The 19,100-nt window shown below is 43.1% G+C and overlaps 1 protein-coding gene across 4 annotated transcripts in view; it reads right to left on the bottom strand.

The window, feature by feature from the left end:
- The window catches only part of Ptpro (protein tyrosine phosphatase, receptor type, O), a 210,925-nt gene that overhangs the window by 83,682 nt on the left and 108,143 nt on the right, over positions 1 to 19,100 (bottom strand). For all 4 annotated transcript variants that reach the window (XM_087659074.1, XM_087659075.1, XM_087659076.1 and 1 more), the window contains 4 exon segments: positions 14,163 to 14,436; positions 3,825 to 3,983; positions 2,696 to 2,848; positions 120 to 563 (listed from right to left, as the gene is read on the bottom strand). In XM_087659074.1, the coding sequence (XP_087515200.1) occupies positions 120 to 563; positions 2,696 to 2,848; positions 3,825 to 3,983; positions 14,163 to 14,436 (1,030 nt within the window).

The following is a 19,100-nucleotide window of genomic DNA, read 5'->3' as shown; positions in this document are numbered from 1 at the left end:
AGGCAATTAAAGTCTCCCTTTGACTATGTCCGTCAATCTTCCTCCCTGAGGTCCCCCACCCCCCACCCCACCCTGTGCTACCCAGTTCCATTTTACTCTTCCCCACTCCCAGGCCTCACCTTCCCTCTCTATGAGGATATTGAAGCCATCGAAGGCTGTAGGCGGTTTTGGTGGTAACCAGCTCAGAGTCATCTGCACGGGGAAGGCAGAGAAAGGGTCAGCTGTGGGTTTCTCTGTCCTGCCGAGCGTGGCCTCAGTGTCATAGTCCGCTGGCAGCACGCTGACGAAGTCCTCCTCGTTTTCAGGGGCCGCGGATGCACTGTCCCACCAGTAGGGCTGAGATGTGCTCTCATACTCAGTGCCGTTCGGGTCAGGCCAGCCGGAAGACGCATTGCTGGCGGGCGTCTCAGGGGTTTCCTCGGGGAAATGGAAGGGTCTGTCTCTTCCTATCGCGTCTTGCGGTTTGATGAACGAGTCCTCGGGGAAGCTCCCGCTTGGTTCTTCCCAGTTGTTCTTGTTCAAGTTGACAAAGCGAACAGAGATGTTTCGAGGGGGATACGGCGCTGTGGAAGAGAGAGTTTTCATTTCCCGGGTAACTTTTATCTCTGAACTGAATATTTATTTATTCATGAATCCAACACACAATTATCGAGTGTGTCTTAATTTTACTTCTTATACACAGGAAAAAAATTAAAAACTTTACCGTGTGTGTGCATGTGTGTGTGTGTGTGAGAGAGAGAGAGAGAGAGAGAGAGAGAGAGAGAGAGAGTGCCACATGCCTCATGATACACAGGGAGATCTGAAAATAACTTGAAACAGTTTAGAGTAAGATGACACCATTTCTGAGGACAGATTGCCTGTCTCATTGGTCTTTACTTTGTCTTTACTCTGTCTGCAGGTCAGAGGTTGAACTTTGATGGCTAACCATGGTAGTTAAGTACCTCTACAATCTGAGCCAACTAGGCAGCCATAGAGAACGTGTTGGGAAGAACGGTTTTTAAGCCAACCATACAGAAGCTTCTAACATCGTACAGAATACATATATTTACTTCTATCTCTTAGCTTCTCACCAGTCACACTTCGAGGGTGGTGACTTGCTCTACTGCATGTGTTGACGTGGTAATTTAACTTCTTCTCGAGTACAGTGATGCAAACACTCCTTGGCCCACCACGATCCTGCTTTAAGATGATATGTGTCTCCGTCCCTTGCAAATCATTTTCGAAAAGCTAAATTTAGAAGCAGTTGTTTGCAGCTATCGGAATGCATGCTCTATATGATGGAGCTGCACCAGCCCGGCTCTACCAGGGGGTTCTTAGAGATGCAGCTTCCAGTGTGGGAATATGAAATTCGTTTCCCATCTCCGAAGTGAGCTGTATGTGCATGGGAACTATGGATCGTAGAAATGTGTTTTCTCTGGAGACAGCAAATCATGAAGACAGCCTGTACGTTCTCTGCCTTCAACAGCTCCTCAAAGACCTTCCTCTATGACTTTTGAGGGGAAAAAATGAACCTCCGCCTCATTTGTGCTGTTAAATACCGTCAAAGCGGTCACGTGACACGGATCTCATTCTGCCTCCATGTTGCCTTTAGAGTAAGATGACACCATTTCTGAGGACAGATTGCCTGTCTCATTGGTCTTTACCTTGTCATCTTCGAGTTAGGATACCACCCAGGTTGGAAAGCGTAGTTATTAACGTCTCTTTGCCAGAACCGAGTATGAAGATTGCACATATGTTAGCCAATGTTAACGTAAGGTGAACTCGTCATTTAGTGTCAGAATTCCAGACAGAAAGGGTCTCGGGGCGGGGGTTGGGGAGGTCTAAGCTCTGTTCTCACTCAGTCCCGAACTCATGAGAGTGGACTCTGCAAGATCACTGAACACGCCAGGTACACACGGCACCGGTTAAGCAATGGATGCTTGGTAGTATGTATTTTATGAATTCATTCCTCTAGCCGTGACCCGATACCATTATAGCTTTCCTGTGTTTCCTTTTAGTAGTTTGAGAATTTCTGCAGTGTATTTTGATCCTCTCGATCCCAACCCCTTCCTCTCCAACTCTTCCGAGCTCCACGGTTGCTTTCCGTATTACTGATGCTAATAGAATTAGCAGTGAAAATGTTATATATGCCTGGGTCCTAATGATTTCTTTCAGGAGTCAATTATCTAGGCTAGGACGTCTGCTGTCTGCCTTTCCTCTACGTGGACACTGGTCACGGGATAGAATAAGAATATCTACCGGGTCCAGCTGTGTGGCTTGATTACACCATTTAAGACTATCACCCACATTTTTATTAAAACATGCAAGAACTAAGCTTACAGTTACTTATTTTAGATTTTTCCTCCTGCGTATTTTGTTTAGGTATCTTTAATGTGGCCACAAACTTTGTTTTGTCATAAAAATAAATTCTCCCTTAGTTATGTGACCAAAGGTTTCTTAGAACTATTAAGAAAAAAATTCTTAGAAGCATTAAAAATGAATACATAGGGGCTGGGGATTTAGCTCAGTGGTAGAGCGCTTACCTAGGAAGCGCAAGGCCCTGGGTTCGGTCCCCAGTTCCGAAAAAAAGAACCAAAAAAAAAAATGAATACATAGCAACCTAATTTATATATGTATGTATATGAACATATATATATATCATACAACAATAAAACGCAGTTGTTTGTGATGCCGTCGGACTCGTCTGGTGACTCACCTGTTCTGTGTTGTTTGGGTTCGTGACTCACACCACTGCACTCCACCAGGGTGCTTTTGTTAAAGGTCGCCTCAGAAACCAGCTGGAAAGTGATGTTACTGTAGCAGATCCCCGGGAGCCAGTGATTAAACACGGTTTTCCCCTTCAGGAAGTCTGTGCAGGAAAGGATCAGCCACATTAAAATTAGGAGCTTCTTAATGTCGCATACTTGGAGAAAGTCCCAGTTAAATTCAAATATCCACAGAATAGTGTTTCCTTTATTGAGTATGTCTGGCATGCTCAATAAAGACTAGAAGACTAGAGAGAAAATTGGAACCTGGGCCCTTCATCCTGAAAATGTTTCTTTTTCCCTGTCAGCATTCCTAACAAGATTCAACACAATTTAAATTGATTTCTCTCTTACGAATGTTCTGTCTGTGCAAGAATTATGGAGGTTAGGTTAATTTGGCTCTTTATTAAGAGAAAAACTGAAGTATTTTACTCCTTTATGACAAAATTTCCCAGCCATTTTACGGGGGATGTTTTTCTGTTGTCGAAAGTGTTTCATGTAAAATGTTCGTTGGTTTATGTGGTGCGTGGTCACATAGGAACCCAAAATACCACCCCGTTTTTTTTGTTTTTTTTTTTTCGGAGCTGGGGACCGAACCCAGGGCCTTGCTTGCTAGGCAAGCGCTCTACCACTGAGCTAAATCCCCAACCCCCCCAAGTTTTTGAGAATAATCTCGGACCCTCTCTAAGGAAATGGGGTGCAAGTTGCCCACTTGCTACAGACGCTTGGGGTGTTCGTGCTGGCAACTGTTGTAAACGAAGTTTTTGCTAAATTGTTTTGACTTTATTTCCGGAAGCAGGCATATTATATTGCCTTTGGCAAGAACAACTTATACTTCAAACCAATCTGAGACTTTCTCGGCATTGTATGTATGGCTCGCAATTCTCGACTAATGAGCCGGATGTTCTGAGTCCTCACAAGAAGATTTCCTTGAGTCAATAACTGTTTCTTAATGGTTCATTTGTAGGTAAAGAATTCCTCAGTGAATTCTTGCTTAGCGTAAGCAAGAAGATCATCCGGAAAAAGAAAAAAATCTGAAAAGAAAAGGCCACGATTTTCTCCAACCTCCTTGCATCTTACCTTTGTACAGCATCGTCCTGAAATCCTTCCCCTCCCAGTAGCTGATGTTCACTCTGCTGAACACGTTGTATTTTTCCGGATAGTGAATTTCAAACAGTACTCCTGTCTCAGGAGAAGGCTTATAGTCATATATAGACACACTGGTTACGGGCAAGGGTTCTACCAAGGAAAGAGAGGTGGCGGGGAGGGGAGGGGGAGAAACATCATTAATCCATGAACTGATACCATCTTACCCCCACATTTATAATTATGTTTAAATTCCGTTCACAGCGAGCTTCTCAGGGTTCGCCCACGAAGTGTTGGCCTTAGCGTTGGCAGCAGTTAACAGAGCGCATTTGAGATGACACCGTCTGCTTTAGAAATAGTTCTAGACTCGTCTTTCTGTTCCTTGCTTACAACAGCTTTGGACATTAGAGACCACAACTGTTTAAGTTTGATTTCAATAGATGAACATGATGCAGACCTGGAGTTTATACTGCTCGTCATGTGCAGTCTAAGAGGTTTGTGGTAGCATCTGTCTGTATCAGCAAATTCTTCCTTTTCCCTTTCCTTGTGACAACAAAATTAGATTATCAGTAACAGGTAACAGAAAATATATTTGGCTGTAGGCAATGATAAATATTTATGTGATCATTTGTTTCTTTCTGTGACTTTGGAGGTTTTTCTGTTATGGAAAAGAGTAGCGACCACTCAGCGTCCTGCATACAGTCATTTATATCACGCTCACCAAGACCCTTTCTACAGGAGCTTAAGAATATTCTTAATTTGCTTGGTCTTAATTTATCATGAAACATTCGAAACACACATTTTAAGAAGCTCGTGATCTTTTATATGCCCTACAAACATCACTTTTGTGTAAATAGACAGTTTCTCCACACTTCCAAAAGAGATAGTAGATATATTTTATTTGAATAATTTTATAAAAAATATTATAAGGTCTGGAGAGATGGCCCATAGGTTAAGAGCGCCATACTACTCTTTCAGTGCACTGGAGTTCGATGCCCAGGATGGCGCATCACATGTACATGCACACACATACACAGAGAGAGAGACAGATAGACAGACAGACAGACAGAGACAGAAAGAGACAGAGAGACAGAGACAGAGAGACAGAGAGACAGACACACATATATATATATACATACACACTCATAAACAGAAAGACAGACTCACACAGGGACAGGCACACACACAGACACATGCGCACACACACACATGCACACACACACACACACACACACACACACACACACACACACACCAGAGGAAGATTTGTAAGGAAGAAATGTTCATAACAGAAGAGGGAGTGGGGGAAACCAGATGGTGATAGGGGCATAAACATAAAACTCATTATTTACATGCTTAAAACTGTCAGTGAATCAAAAACAAAAATACTGAAAGTAAAAGGAGAGGAAACAACCAGAGCAGAAGCTAAAAGCTCATAACAACTACACCGTGTGAACTCCACCATGGCCAGAGTCCAACCATTACTAAGGTTCCCGCTAGTCACCGAAACGGGAGCTTGAACAGCCAGTCATTCCTTGCTCCCCTGAGGTGTGAGGTCAACCATTGCCAAACTTAAACTCAAGATACACAAGAGTATTTGTTTGTTTGCTTATGTTTGTCTGTTTATGATTCCTCCTGATCTTCTGCGGTCGAGCCGTTTAAGCTTTAAAGTAAAAGCACGTTATCACCCTGTTTACATGTGTGTCGGGTAGATTCCTCCTAGCTTTATGACACATGCCTGAGCTGAAAACTGTCAGCCCTATGCCTAGGTGTAGTCTATGTAAGGATTACTAATAGAACCCAAGTGCCCAGGCTAAAAATATTTCACTCCCTGTCCGACCACTATCCTTATTTCTTTTACAGTTGGAAATTATGTCATGTGTCATACACTGAATCAACCTGGTCCACCCATGTTTCAGGGATGACCAAGTAAGATCCCAATAATTCAATCCTCTTTTTCTCCACCAGCTCTTCCACTGATGCCTTCCTGCTCTGAGGTGCCAGGCTGGACCAGAGAATGGAGCTGCTAGACAACACAATTGACTTGGCACCCTTCTTCATCAACTACTTCCTTACTCTCGGAAACTCTTATTTTTCCAAAGTAGCAAGGCACATAGATCCAGGTATGGGCCACACACCTGTAATCTCAGGAGTTGGTATGTGGAGGCAGGAGGATCAGGAGTTTAAGTCTTCATCTCCAGCTACATATCAAGTTTGAGGTCAGCCTCTACTACATGGGATCTTGCTTAAACAAACAAACAAACAAAAAACCCAACAACAACAAAAAATTCTAAAGTGTACTTGAATCTTCCCCACACATTTAACAAACCCAGGGCCGTTCTTCCTCCACTGGGACTGGAGATAACATATTACCTTAAATTTGGTGTCTTTCTTTTCCATTGTGTTTTGAAAGTCTTCTCCATTTACATGAAGCCTGTATTACTTAATGTTTATTATATTATCTACAATATTAATAACCTTATATTGTAATGTCATTGTTCCTTTTTATTGGATATTTTATGTATTTACATGTCAAATGTTATCCCCTTACTGCCTCTCCCATCCCCCCTCCCTCTGCTTCTATGAGGGTGCTCACCCACCCACCCACCTACTCCTTCCGTTGCCCCACCCTGGCATTCCCCTACACGGGGGCATCAAGCCTTCACAGGACCAAGGGCTTCTCCTCCTATTGATGCCAGACAATGCCATCCTCTGGTACACATGCAACTGTAGCCATGGGTCCTTCCATGTGTACTCTTTGGTGGTGGATTAGCCCCTGGGAGCTCTCCGGTATCTGGTTGGTTGATTTTGTCCTTCCTCCTATGGGGTTGCAAACCCCTTCAGCTCCTTCAGTCCTTTCTCTAACCCCTCCACTGGGGTCCCCGTGTTCAGTTCAATGATTGGCTGTGAGCATCCACATCTGTAGCTTGATTTTATCATTTAATGTTATTTTGAGATTTGACCAGCTTGGCGCAAGTACTCAAGGGAAACGTTGAGCATCTGTTTATAAGTTTACAAACTATCCAGTTTATTCTTTTAGTAGAGGGCCTGTTTTCACTTCCTATAAATATAGTTTCAATACTGTAGGGGCCCTGCTCCTTTACCTAGATGGGGGCTGAACATATCTTCAGGTGCATGCAATGTTGCTAAAGAGTTTCTAACCTGATTGTGCTGGTGTGCGGGTAAGTGCATACGGAGCCTGCATAGGTTCCAGCCAGATGAGATCCTGGCCCTGAGAAATGGCAGTAGACGAAATCCCACCCTAACAGGAGGCTATGGGCAAGCGACGCCTGCTAGCACAGGGAGATCTGTTTTCTCCAGTGAGGTGTAACTGTGCATGTCCACTATATCAGAGCAGGCTCCGTACACAGAAATAACGGGCCAACAGAAAACAGACTCCGTGGGTTTTACTTAGTTCGTTTGTTTTGGCATTTTGTGTCTTAGTGTTTGTTTCGATTTTGTTTTTAGAAAGAAAAGAGAGAAAAAGCCTAAAGATTGGGGGATGGAAAGGAACTGGGGTGGAGAGTTGGGGAGATGGCAAACATGTTCAAAACCTATTATACGAAAGAATGTTTTAAATAGAAATGTCAGCAAAACAAAATTTTAGTTTAACTTAAATAATTATGTTTTTATTGCAGAAGGTTTCAGTTCTGTTGTATCTGTTCTACATACTTTGTTCATGCCGCTTTTCGTTTAATGGTTGCTGGGAAATGGATACCATTCTGATCTTTATGTCTGTATAAGATCACATATATAGTTTTGCTAGTTTGATATTCTTACTCATGTATGTATGTATGTATGTATGTATGTATTTATTTATTTATTTTTGGCCTCTGCTGCAGCTCAGTCACTGTCCCCCCTCAACCGCCATGGCTGTCAGTCATTCTGGGATCCTTCATATTGTGAATGCTACCAAGCTTGTCATGGGCTTTTACCAACGCCAGTCGCAAGGCGCGGTCAAATGCCAAACCCTGAGATTGGCTATGTGGTCTGGGGTAGAGCATTTTGATCTTCTGCACTCCCAACTCAGAACTATCTTTCCTATGCCCAGAGCACAGAGGTCCAGTTCCTCAAGGCCTCAAGGCGCCCTCCATACTCCACCTGAGTTTCAGTTTCTGTTATGACTCGAAAACAAGTGTGCTCTCAAACCTGGTCCTTGCCTCTCGCTTTCTTTTGATTTTATGAGAAGAGCAAAGTGTAGATGACTGAATAATACGTTGGTGTCCTCCTTTGACCAGCAATCCTGATGTGAATCTGCCTTTTTGTTTTGCTTTTCATAAATAATAAAAATATGACACACAGTAAGGTCTTGTTCCTTTCTAATGAAATGTTTGACATAATCTTAAATCATTTGTCAATTCAGGATATTTTGTATTCCTTCATCGTCTTTGAGACATTCACAGCAACCAGGGAGGAAGGGGTGTGTGGATGTGAGCTGGCGTAATTTGAAATTTAATTTCCTACAGGCAGCACCAGCACACACAGGTGAGGGCTTCTTGGCAGCCCACATGCTCCCAGCTGTTATTCTCCATGAGAAAGTTACAGGCCCGGTGTGTGAGCTCTGTAATAACACCCCCTGCCCCGCATCAACAAGAGCCATTACTGTGCTCAGTTGATGGAAACCCACAGCTTTAACGAACTGAAATCTAAAAGAGTAACTGTATCAGGTGAGGGTCTGGTCCGCAATGGACGCCTGTCCCTGGGGCAGGTCTCTTGAGGAAGAAAGGAGACATGACTATCCCCTCCTTTCTGATGACAGAAATGGGGGAAAAGATGGATTCTGAATCCCAAGTCCAAGCCACTACTTCATGTTTAGAAGATGCTTAGAGACCTGACCAGTGTGTATCTCAATGAGAGCCAGAGGTATGTTGGCCACGGTCACCCAGGGAACAGGAAGGGTTCCCTTACACCATTACAGCCCCTGCCTTAGTTCATGATCAATTCTTTTTCCTAGAATGTTTTAGCAGCTTTCTGAGTTCATTCTCCCTTCTTATCTTTTTATTTTTCTGTTTCAACACACATAAGTCCAGATGCCACTTGACTCTCTCACTTTAGTTAGCATCTCTGTCACAAACCAGCCACCCCCAACTCAATATTTCCCTTCCTAATTGATTGCAAGTTTCCTTTGTTCCCTCAAGCAATTTCTCATGCAATGTCTTAGTAAGTCTTTTATTCGTTGGTCATATGCTATGTCCTATGGACTCTGTTGGCTTTGTATTATCAGCAGGAGAGACACATAATTTTATATATTGTAAAACATTTCCTTTTTAACAGCACCTAGTAGGCACTATTATTATAAACAGTAACAGTAGGGCAGGTTAGTCTGGCCGACCACAGCTTACTAAACCAAATCTGAACTGGGAGTTGCTTTTATATGTTTTAGGAGATAATAGTGAGATTTTAACTTTTAGTGGATTGATGAGAATCAGAGAAATATTAACTCGTGACGTGAAAATTATTTGAAGTTCGAATTTCGCTCTCTATAAGGCAGTATAAAAGCGATGTCCGGCTAGCTTGTGGTCATGTTATTAACAGCTAAGTCAAGCAGCTACAGGACAGAGCCTGGGGCCTGTAGAGTTTCATGTCTGTGCTATCCAGAGCTTTATGGAGAAGTGGTTGCTAGCTCCCAGAGTGGGTGACAGATCTGAAAACCGAGACATAGATGGCAGTCACATCTGCTCAAGGCTACGCAAATGACATCCAGATGACTTTGACAGTAACCTCAGCCTTTGAACCACCACTTCACGTCACCGTTTGGTAATTTGTCCGTTGTCTAAGCAAGACTCAGCATCTTTCAGCCCGGGGCTCTGCTACAAGAGCCTTTCCCTAGTCAAATCACCTCGTGTCATCCCTTTGATCTGTCTTCGTTCTGGATCACATAAAGTCTCCACTCGCCTGCCCGGCACTTATAATCTTTCGCTGTGTTTCTGGTCACCTTTTCTGAGCTGTGTCTTCTGCAACTTTGGCAGCCACCACTTCTAGGTCTCGCCTGACACAGGAACCAATTGCATGGATCTAACATTTCTTAGATCCTAAGCAGTTATCCCCAGGTGTTACGGCTTTTTTCTGCCAAGGCTGCCCTTTCCTCCTGAAATGCTCTTATTCAATGGAAGCGTCTTTGTGAATTAAATACTAACCAGGCATCACAGCCAGGGTTTCGGGGCACTTTGGAACTTGTCATGTGAGTCTGCTGTGCTCAATTTATTCTGTGTCTAATTTTTTCAACTTTTTCTACGAACACGAAACTCACAACAACTATACCAAAAGATCAGAGCTCTGCCCCTGGGCCTCCCACTCTGTCACAGCTTGTTTCATGGGGACAGGCTCCAGCATGTGTCTGACTCCTGCAACGAATGTCCTTTTTGCCCTCAAGAGCAGTGCGTCAGTCCCTCGAGCAGGTACCACAAATGCTTTAGAAAGTTAAAATGGAACGGTGGTGGGTATGAATCCGGAGCTCATTAAAAATGGGAGTTGGGAGTTTGGAGTTCAGAGTTAGCCTTAGTCACCAGGTTACTAAAGTCTCTCTTTCATAATATATACCCAAACACATCTGATGCTGCTTCAAGTCTCATATTAGACACCCTCACCTTTATACACAATTCTCACACTCCCCACTTACCACTTCTTCTGCAATCTGAGATAGTGCCCTTTAGACTTTAAAATGGGACCCAGCACCATTGGAGAGATGGCTTAGTCATTCAAGTTTGATCCCTGGAATCCATCTTAAAAGCCTGGAGTGGGGCTGACTTGATGACTCAGAAGGTAAAGGCCCTTGCTGACAAGCCTGAAGAACTGATGTAATCCCTATAACTCACACAAAGGAGAGGGGAGAAACCGTATCCCTGCAAGTAAGTTGTCCTCTGACCTCCAAATGCGCATCTTCATATGTGCATGTGCACACACACACACACACACACACACAGACACACTCATATACACATACTCACACACACCCTCATACACACACACACATACATACCCTCACACACACACACTCATATATATACATACACACACTCACACACACACCCTCACACAGACACACACACATCCTCACACACACACACACACACACACTCATTTACCCATAATCACACACACCCTCACACATACACACACACATATACATACACATATATACACATACATCCTCACACACACAGAGACACACATACTCATATATACATACTCACACACACCCTCACACACACACACACCCACACACTCATATATACACATACTCACACATACACACACACGCACACAGACACACTCATATACACACACTCACACACACTCATATACACATACTCACACACACCCTCATACACACACACATACATACCCTCACACACACACACACTCATATATACACATACACACACTCACACACACACCCTCACACAGACACACACACATCCTCACACACACACACACACTCATTTACCCATAATCACACACACCCTCACACACACACACGCGCACACAGACACACTCATATACACATACTCACACACACCCTCATATACACACACACATATATACCCTCACACACACACACATACACACACACTCATATATACACATACTCACACACACACTCACACACACACCCTCACACAGACACAGACACACACACACATCCTCACACACACACACACTCATTTACCCATAATCACACACACCCTCACACACACACACACTCATTTACCCATAATCACACACACCCTCACACACACACACACATATACATACACATATACACACATACATCCTCACACACACAGAGACACACATACTCATATATACATACTCACACACACCCTCACACACACACACACACACTCATATATACACATACTCACACATACACACACCCTCACACAGACACAGACTCAGACAGACAGACACACACACACACACACACACACATGGTAAATTAATGTAAAATAAAAAACAAAGTCCACACTTGCAATCGCAATGCTAGTGATATGTAGGTTTATCCCCAGGGTTGACTCTCTAACCCGTCTAGTTGAATAGGCAAACTCCAAGTCAACAAGAGATCCTGTCCCCCAAATTAGGGTGAATAGTGTTCCTGAGGAGGACAGCCAAAATAGCCCTCTAGTCTTTACATGTGCATATATGCATGTGCAACCATATATGATGGTCAATTGTACCTCATTCTGTGACTTCTCATTCTGTGTGTCTAATTTCCTTCCTCTCTGCTTCTTCTTTTGTCTTGTCTTTTGAAGAGACAGGACCTCATGAAGCCCAGGTTAGCCTTGAATCTGATACACAGTAGAGAGTAATGGGGACATCCTTACCCTCCTGCCTTCCTGTCCCAAGGGATCACAGATGTGACTGACCACAGAGGCCTTCACATTTCTCTAATAACCGTCAGCTAAAGAGCTACATCTTCCGACGTCACTCTTTGGGAAGGGCTCCACACCGCTAACGGTCGGGACAGAACAGGGCTCAGACATCTCCATCCTCTTCTGCACCGTGCTTAGTCTCTGCCCTCCCGAGTTTCTCCTATTCTTGCTTAACTGCTTTGAGCTAACTGAGTGGAACAGCTCCTAACTCCCAGCCGGGTGATTGTGAATGATGACACCATATCGCCTTTGAAGAGTTGCCATTGTTATGCACCTACAGCTACAGCCTGAGTCTCAGTCCAGATTTACCTTTTTTTTTTCCCCTGGAATACAGGACAGGATTTTACAAGGTGAGATCTCCCTTTAATTAAATTAGTTGCCAGCTCTCTCCTTTAGCTCCATTAGCCTTGCAGTTCTTGGGTCTGTGCCATTGTTAATTTTCAGAATTTAATAATGACCCTGGGATTCTGCCAATGAGACTTTAATTAATTTTCGACAGTGGGGTTAAAATACTGCTTTTCGGTTCATCCTTCTGGTTATTTCTTTTTATCATAATAGAAATTGACACATTGTCCCTTTCCCCAATCATGTCCACCAGGGTCACATGTAACGGACAGTTTAACGGTGGCAGCCACTGAAAAGCTCAAACTGAAGCATTGAGCAAAGGGGACCTTGACGAAGTATTCAGTTGTTCTGATGACAAACTGCTCTCTTACAGAGATCATTCTGCCTTCTACCCAAAAATACGTTAGTTACCTGATGATGTGATGTTAAAGTCAGAGAACATGGCAGAAATCACCTGCAGTTAAGACCATTGCTAATGCCTTCCCAACATCAGCACCAACCCTCTATTTCATCTTACCTTTCTGGTGTTTCTAGGACAGGGGATGCTAAGATTTTATGTAAGGTGAGATGAGGGATAATGGCTGTCCTCTCTCTCTCTCTCTCTCTCTCTCTCTCTCTCTCTCTCTCTCTCTGTGTTTATGTGTGTGAGTGTGTGAGTGTGTATGTGTGTATGAGTATGTATATGTGTGTGTGAGTATGAGTGTCTGTGAGTGTGTATGTGTGTGAGTGTGTTTATGTGTATGTGTGCAAGTGTGTATGTGTATGAGTATGTGTGTGCTCTCTCTGTGTTTATGTTTGTGTGAGTGTTTATGAGTGTGTATGTGTGTTTGTGTGTATGAGTATGTATATGTATATGTATATGTGTGAGTATGCATATGTGTGTGAGTGTGAGTGTATGTATATGTGTATGTGTGTGAGTGTGTGTGTGTGAGTGCATGTGTGAGTGTATGTATGTGTATGAGTGTGAATGTGTGTGTGAGTGTGTGTGTGTGATCATGAGTGCATGTATATGTGTGAGTGTGTGTGAGTATGTATGTGTGTGAGTGTGTGTGAGTGTGTGTGAGTGTGTGTGAGTGTGTATGTGTGTGAGTGCGTGTGAGTGCGTGTATGTGTGTGTGTGCAGCACTTGGAAAGCAGAGTTAGAAGGGTAGGGAGGTTACAGTCAGCCCAAGCTATGTAGCAAGACCCTGCTCAATAACAAAGAGCAAACAAATAACCACATTTCTAAGTCCTCAGCTAAGAATGTACAATTAAAGCTTCGCATGGGAACGTAAGTTCCGGAACAAGACACAACAATCCAGGATCATGCATTAAAGTTTTGTTGTACATGATCCTGTTATTAACCTGAAATTATCATTCAGTCTTAAAATATATTGTCAATGAAGTTTACTTTTTTGGCTTAAAACAGATTATTTTAAAATAAAAGGAAATGGTGAATAGTGAACACTGTCAAATGGGTAAGGAGATGTTTTCTTAATATAATGGAGAACGTACAGCTACGTCATTAGATATCAAACCAAGCATGCTGCCTCTCTGATGGACTCTGCCTCAGCTAGGGCCTCATGAAGACACACTGAGGGAAGGAGCACAGAGAATGACATCACAGGACTCTTACTTGTCAGCACGGTGATTGATCGGGATGGTTTGGTGACCACATTCCCACTGACTACCACCAGACTGATGATGTAATAAAGACCATGATACGTGGCCTTAAAGACCACAGGAGGAGGCAGTGTGCCATTGGATTCCTCAAATTCGAAGAAATAGTTTTTGGATTCGCCAGCTACCCTCACAACATACACGGAGGTTGGGCTGACTACATCAGAAGCTTCTAAAGACACAACGATGTTGTTGTCGTCTCGGACAGTCACGTGGAACGTTGAAACAATCTGTTGAAGCGAAAGAGAAGAGATAGAGTCAGGTGGTGGGCAATAAGATTATACCAAGACCATTTTTCTAAAACTAACACTCGTGGCCAACATAATTACCTGTGGTAGTGATGAGTATTTTAGTCACACACCAAAAGTCAATTGGCCCGTCTCATGAAAAATGATCTCAGAGCTTTACAACGAGCATTTGATATTCCATTGAAAAATCTGTCTCCACCTCGTGGAGTATTTAATGTGAAAAGCACACAATACACATCAAATGGATGAACAGATGACAAATGAAGTCACTGTCAAAGCTGATTTCCAGAGAAGCCCCGTGTTCTGGTAAGTGGGAGAAGTGTTTGAGCAAACACTATTCTAGAGGAAGTTATTTCAAGGTAATTATTTCCTTTCTCTTGCTCACCTGTCAGTTCTGAAAGTGGGGAAGCTGCCAGGACAGAATCCTGTGATGATTCTCTTCGTTACAGATTAGCCAGCTCTTTAGAACAGAAGCCATGGTAAGATGAAAAATTGACCATACTGAAAGCCATAGGTGCTTAAAATCCTTCCCTCAAATATTCAGGTAAGTTTAGGGGCTAGGAATATAGGTCAGTTGGTAGTGTGTATGCATGAAACTAGAGTCAGTCCCAAGTAACACACACACACACACACACACACACACACACACACACACACACACACACACACACACACACACTACTTGCCAGAGAAATGTCTCAGGAGACATAGCTCAGTAGAACAGCACTTGCTGCTCTATTGAGAACTGAATCTGACATCCTGTTATGGCCTTTTTGGGTACCCATACACAGGTGTACACATGCACACTTATGCACACATACACATGCCTGCACAGACAAATAAAAGAAAGCTTTTAAAAGATATGTAAACTACATTTGAAAAATAATTGTGTAGTTGTCCTAAATGTCTATTCTTGATTCCATGTAGACTCCAAGGGCAGAAACAATCCATTTTTGGTTGCAACCAAGACTCATGTGCTTCATAGAACCCATTTCTCTGATTCTTCACACTTTTGGTGAGTTATATAAGTTATTTCACTAGCATGAGCCTCAGATTCCTCTTCTATAGCAGGTGCACAGCACTGCTCCAAGGAGTTAACTGTCTACTCATGTAAGTGCCATCGTCAGCACTACACAGACATCCACAAATGACTACTGCACGCAAGGTGTTTGCCATGAGAGAAATGCGGGTTACTTTCTATCTCCATTTGTAGTTGAGGATCAGAAAGGTTGGAGTATTTTCCCAAGGTCATAAATTCAAAACACAAGCTCCCCTTTTGTATGGAATACCTATTACCGCCTCCTTTAGTTGTTTCTAGACACCAAGTTTGTTGCACAGTACATCAAGGTCCCGTCGACTGCCTGAATGCTATGTCGACATCTCTCAAAATTAATCTGTTGATTTTTGTATGGTACATGTTTTCAGCAACTAAATTAGACGTGGAGTATACTCAGAGTCCTAAAAGAGAGTGTAGAGTCCTCAAAATGTACTGGCACTTTTTGTTCTTCTGAATTCATTTTTTTATTGTGCATTAGTACATATACCAGATATCTGACATTAGAAGGTATTTAATTCTGTATTCTCTACTAAGCAGGCCAGTACTGTGTTCACGGTATTTTAATCATACGGGTTGTTAGGTGGTGTATGTCATCTCTGGCTAGGAGCTGTAACTTATGTAAAGGTGTATCCTGTGCATGAATCTACATTATCCGTCATTTCAGATAGGAGACAGGAAACTCTTGCTCTGCGGGTGCCTAGTCCCTCTGCACACACAGGACATTGCATCTCTTGCCTGATAGATCCTTGGATCCTCTGTGATGTGCACACAACTGTTGGGTGGTGATGGCAATGTTTATCTGAAGGATGGGGCTGTGCATAGCTGACTTAACACCATTGACATGAGGCTAGCACAGAAGCATTCGGCCTTTCTGTCTCCAGAGTCTACTTTCTCATCCTAAACGTCCCTAACCAAGCAGCTGTGCAAACAGCTATATTGGGGGAGTGATCTCAGTCTCTTTCCCTTGCTGGAAAGGAGAGCCTGAGGTGTCTCTTAGTGGCCTAAGCAGCAGGAAGAAACGCTTGGGACAGGGAAGGCTCAGCTACGAGAAAACAAAAACCAAAAACCAAAACCAAAACCAAGGATTCACATACAGAGTGGACTCAGACCGAGATGGCATTTGGGGATTTCCCTGGCCGTTCATGAAATGCCCAATGAATCAGACACCTTGTTATAGATTAATCTTCAAACCAACTGACGACTGGTGAACAAAACAAATTTAATTATAACTTACTGAAAAGTTTGACAAAATATGCTACCTTTTCCATAATAGATTTTAAATGTCAGATATACTTTGGAATCTCACAATTTTTTGTATCTTGGTGACCTAAGATAATTAGTCTTACTGGTAAACATTATTTTCCAGAAATTATATATATATATGCATATATACATATATACATATATACATATATACATATATATATATATAGATTTACAGAGAGTATTAGCTCAACAATTCAGTTTCATTGGGAAAAGAGAAATAATTTATTATTATCATTATTATTACTGTTATTAATCTCTGTCACACAAATAACAATTTTTTTAGATCACAACAATGAAAAAGCCCTGCTAACCAGACCTTAGACAAGCCAAGAACTGACTATTTAATAACATTCAAATCTGGCCTTTGTGCCTCACTGATTGTAGAAGTTGGTTCACTAACTCAGAAAACATTAAGTTTACAAACATCGAAGCCATAAAGAAGTTTTCGCACCATGTCTTAGCCAGCCAGTAACCAGGGTGGCTGCAGTGATAAGAAAGGGGGCGGGGGGCAAGGGGCGCGTTCTGTGTTTGAGTTGATGTCTAATGTGTCACAATGCTTCACAGACATCAAACTCTTCCAGAAAAGGGAGTAATCTTCCAAACGCTAACGGCAGCTTTGGCGATGATTGTATCAGCTATGAGAGTAAGTCTTGGCCCGTGGTTGCCAAAAATAAGCCAGAGTGTCTAATCAGATTCATTTTGCTGGGACTAATGAGGACAGGCAGTGGGCCAAGTGAGAGCTAGGCACCGAGCCTGGAAGGAATCTTGTCTCAGCTGCTGCCTTCTTCCTGGTCCTTTCTGCCCTAGCTTGTCCTGGGATCTGTCTGTGCTCAGGAGGACTGTGTGCTCCAAACACGAACTCTGTTAAGAGCAAGACAGGATAGAAAGCTATTCCTAATTTATGTGGTGACTGCAAAAATATTTTTAAGAAAGAACTTTTTGGGGGGAGCAGGATGCCACCAGGATTGCTTAACTCAACAGTGAGGTTTTCACCTCAGTCCTTTACATGACACATTTTGAAAGCTTTTTTAATTGTTTGCCAGTTCCCTACACTTACAGAGTGAATGTTAGTAGTTCTCAGCCTCGGGCCTCTCCCTTCAGTGCCTCCCTCTCTCACTGGCACACTTCTCAGCGACTCCCCCATCTACTTGTGTGGCTTGGTTTTGTGTGGAGACACTAAGGTTAAGAAAAGCAGAAGTATGAGTCTATTTCCTGGAGCAAGGAGAACGTGATACCACTGAGGAAAGGGGACACCCTCCCCTGATAACTGTTAATTGTCAAGAGTCCCTCTCAAGAGGAGGGACCTCACTGGATGGAGTGAGAGGACCAAGTCTAGACTCATACCGCCTCCCGTCTCTTGGAATGTAGTTCATGAACTAAAGATCAGCTCCCAGGGGCAGCAAATGGGGCCCGAGGTTTGGCTGTAGGTAGAAATGGGAATGCAGGAGCCTGTAACTGGCCCAGAACTAATCCTGGGAGAAAAGAACTACCAGAGATAGGGTGGAAACCATAGTAAAAGGGCCATGGGGTACAGGACGAGGAATCAGATTGGCCAGAGACCAGTCATAGGCCCTGCCAGGTAGGTAGTCCACTGTCCCAAATAAAGGGGCTCAATGGGACATGCACCCAAAGTTACTTATGAAGTATAAAACTGGGTACATGTTATTATGGTTCTCCTCCACGCCATGTCGAATCTTGGCCTATCTTACTGTGGCGGTCTTTTGTTTGCTGTTTGTTTTGAAAATGCTAGGTTGAGTTCTTCTCTCAGACGTGCTATATCAGGAACTACTCACCACACTCTTCAGTAGACTATGCTGTCATTCATTCCATTCCTACCTGCACAGCGACTTGATAAGAAAACTCCATTTGTATTTCTTACTATGCACAGCCAATAATGGGTTTAGTTACCATTCATTCTGCGTTGTGCTTGGATGCTGTGGATCTGTACACTTGCACACACACACACACACACTCACTCACATACACACACACCACACACATGCACACACACCACACACACACACTCACTCACATACACACACACCACACACACACTCACTCACATACACACACACCACACACACACCCCACCCACACAAACACACATACACTCACACACACACACACCGCACACACACACTCACTCACATACACACACACACACACATGCACACACGACATCCACCCACCCCACCCACACAAACATACATACACTCACACACATACACTCCATGAATTATAAGACCTCCTTATTTTAGACATCACAAAAATGAAGTTCAGACATCCTTAGACATCCCTGAATATTCATAGGCAGTAAATTGCA

The sequence above is a fragment of the Rattus norvegicus genome, chromosome 4 (assembly GCF_021556685.1).
Source record: "Rattus norvegicus strain SHRSP/BbbUtx chromosome 4, alternate assembly SHRSP_T2T, whole genome shotgun sequence".
Taxonomy (NCBI): Eukaryota; Metazoa; Chordata; class Mammalia; order Rodentia; family Muridae; genus Rattus; species Rattus norvegicus.
This window is presented reverse-complemented; position numbering and strand designations above follow the sequence as displayed.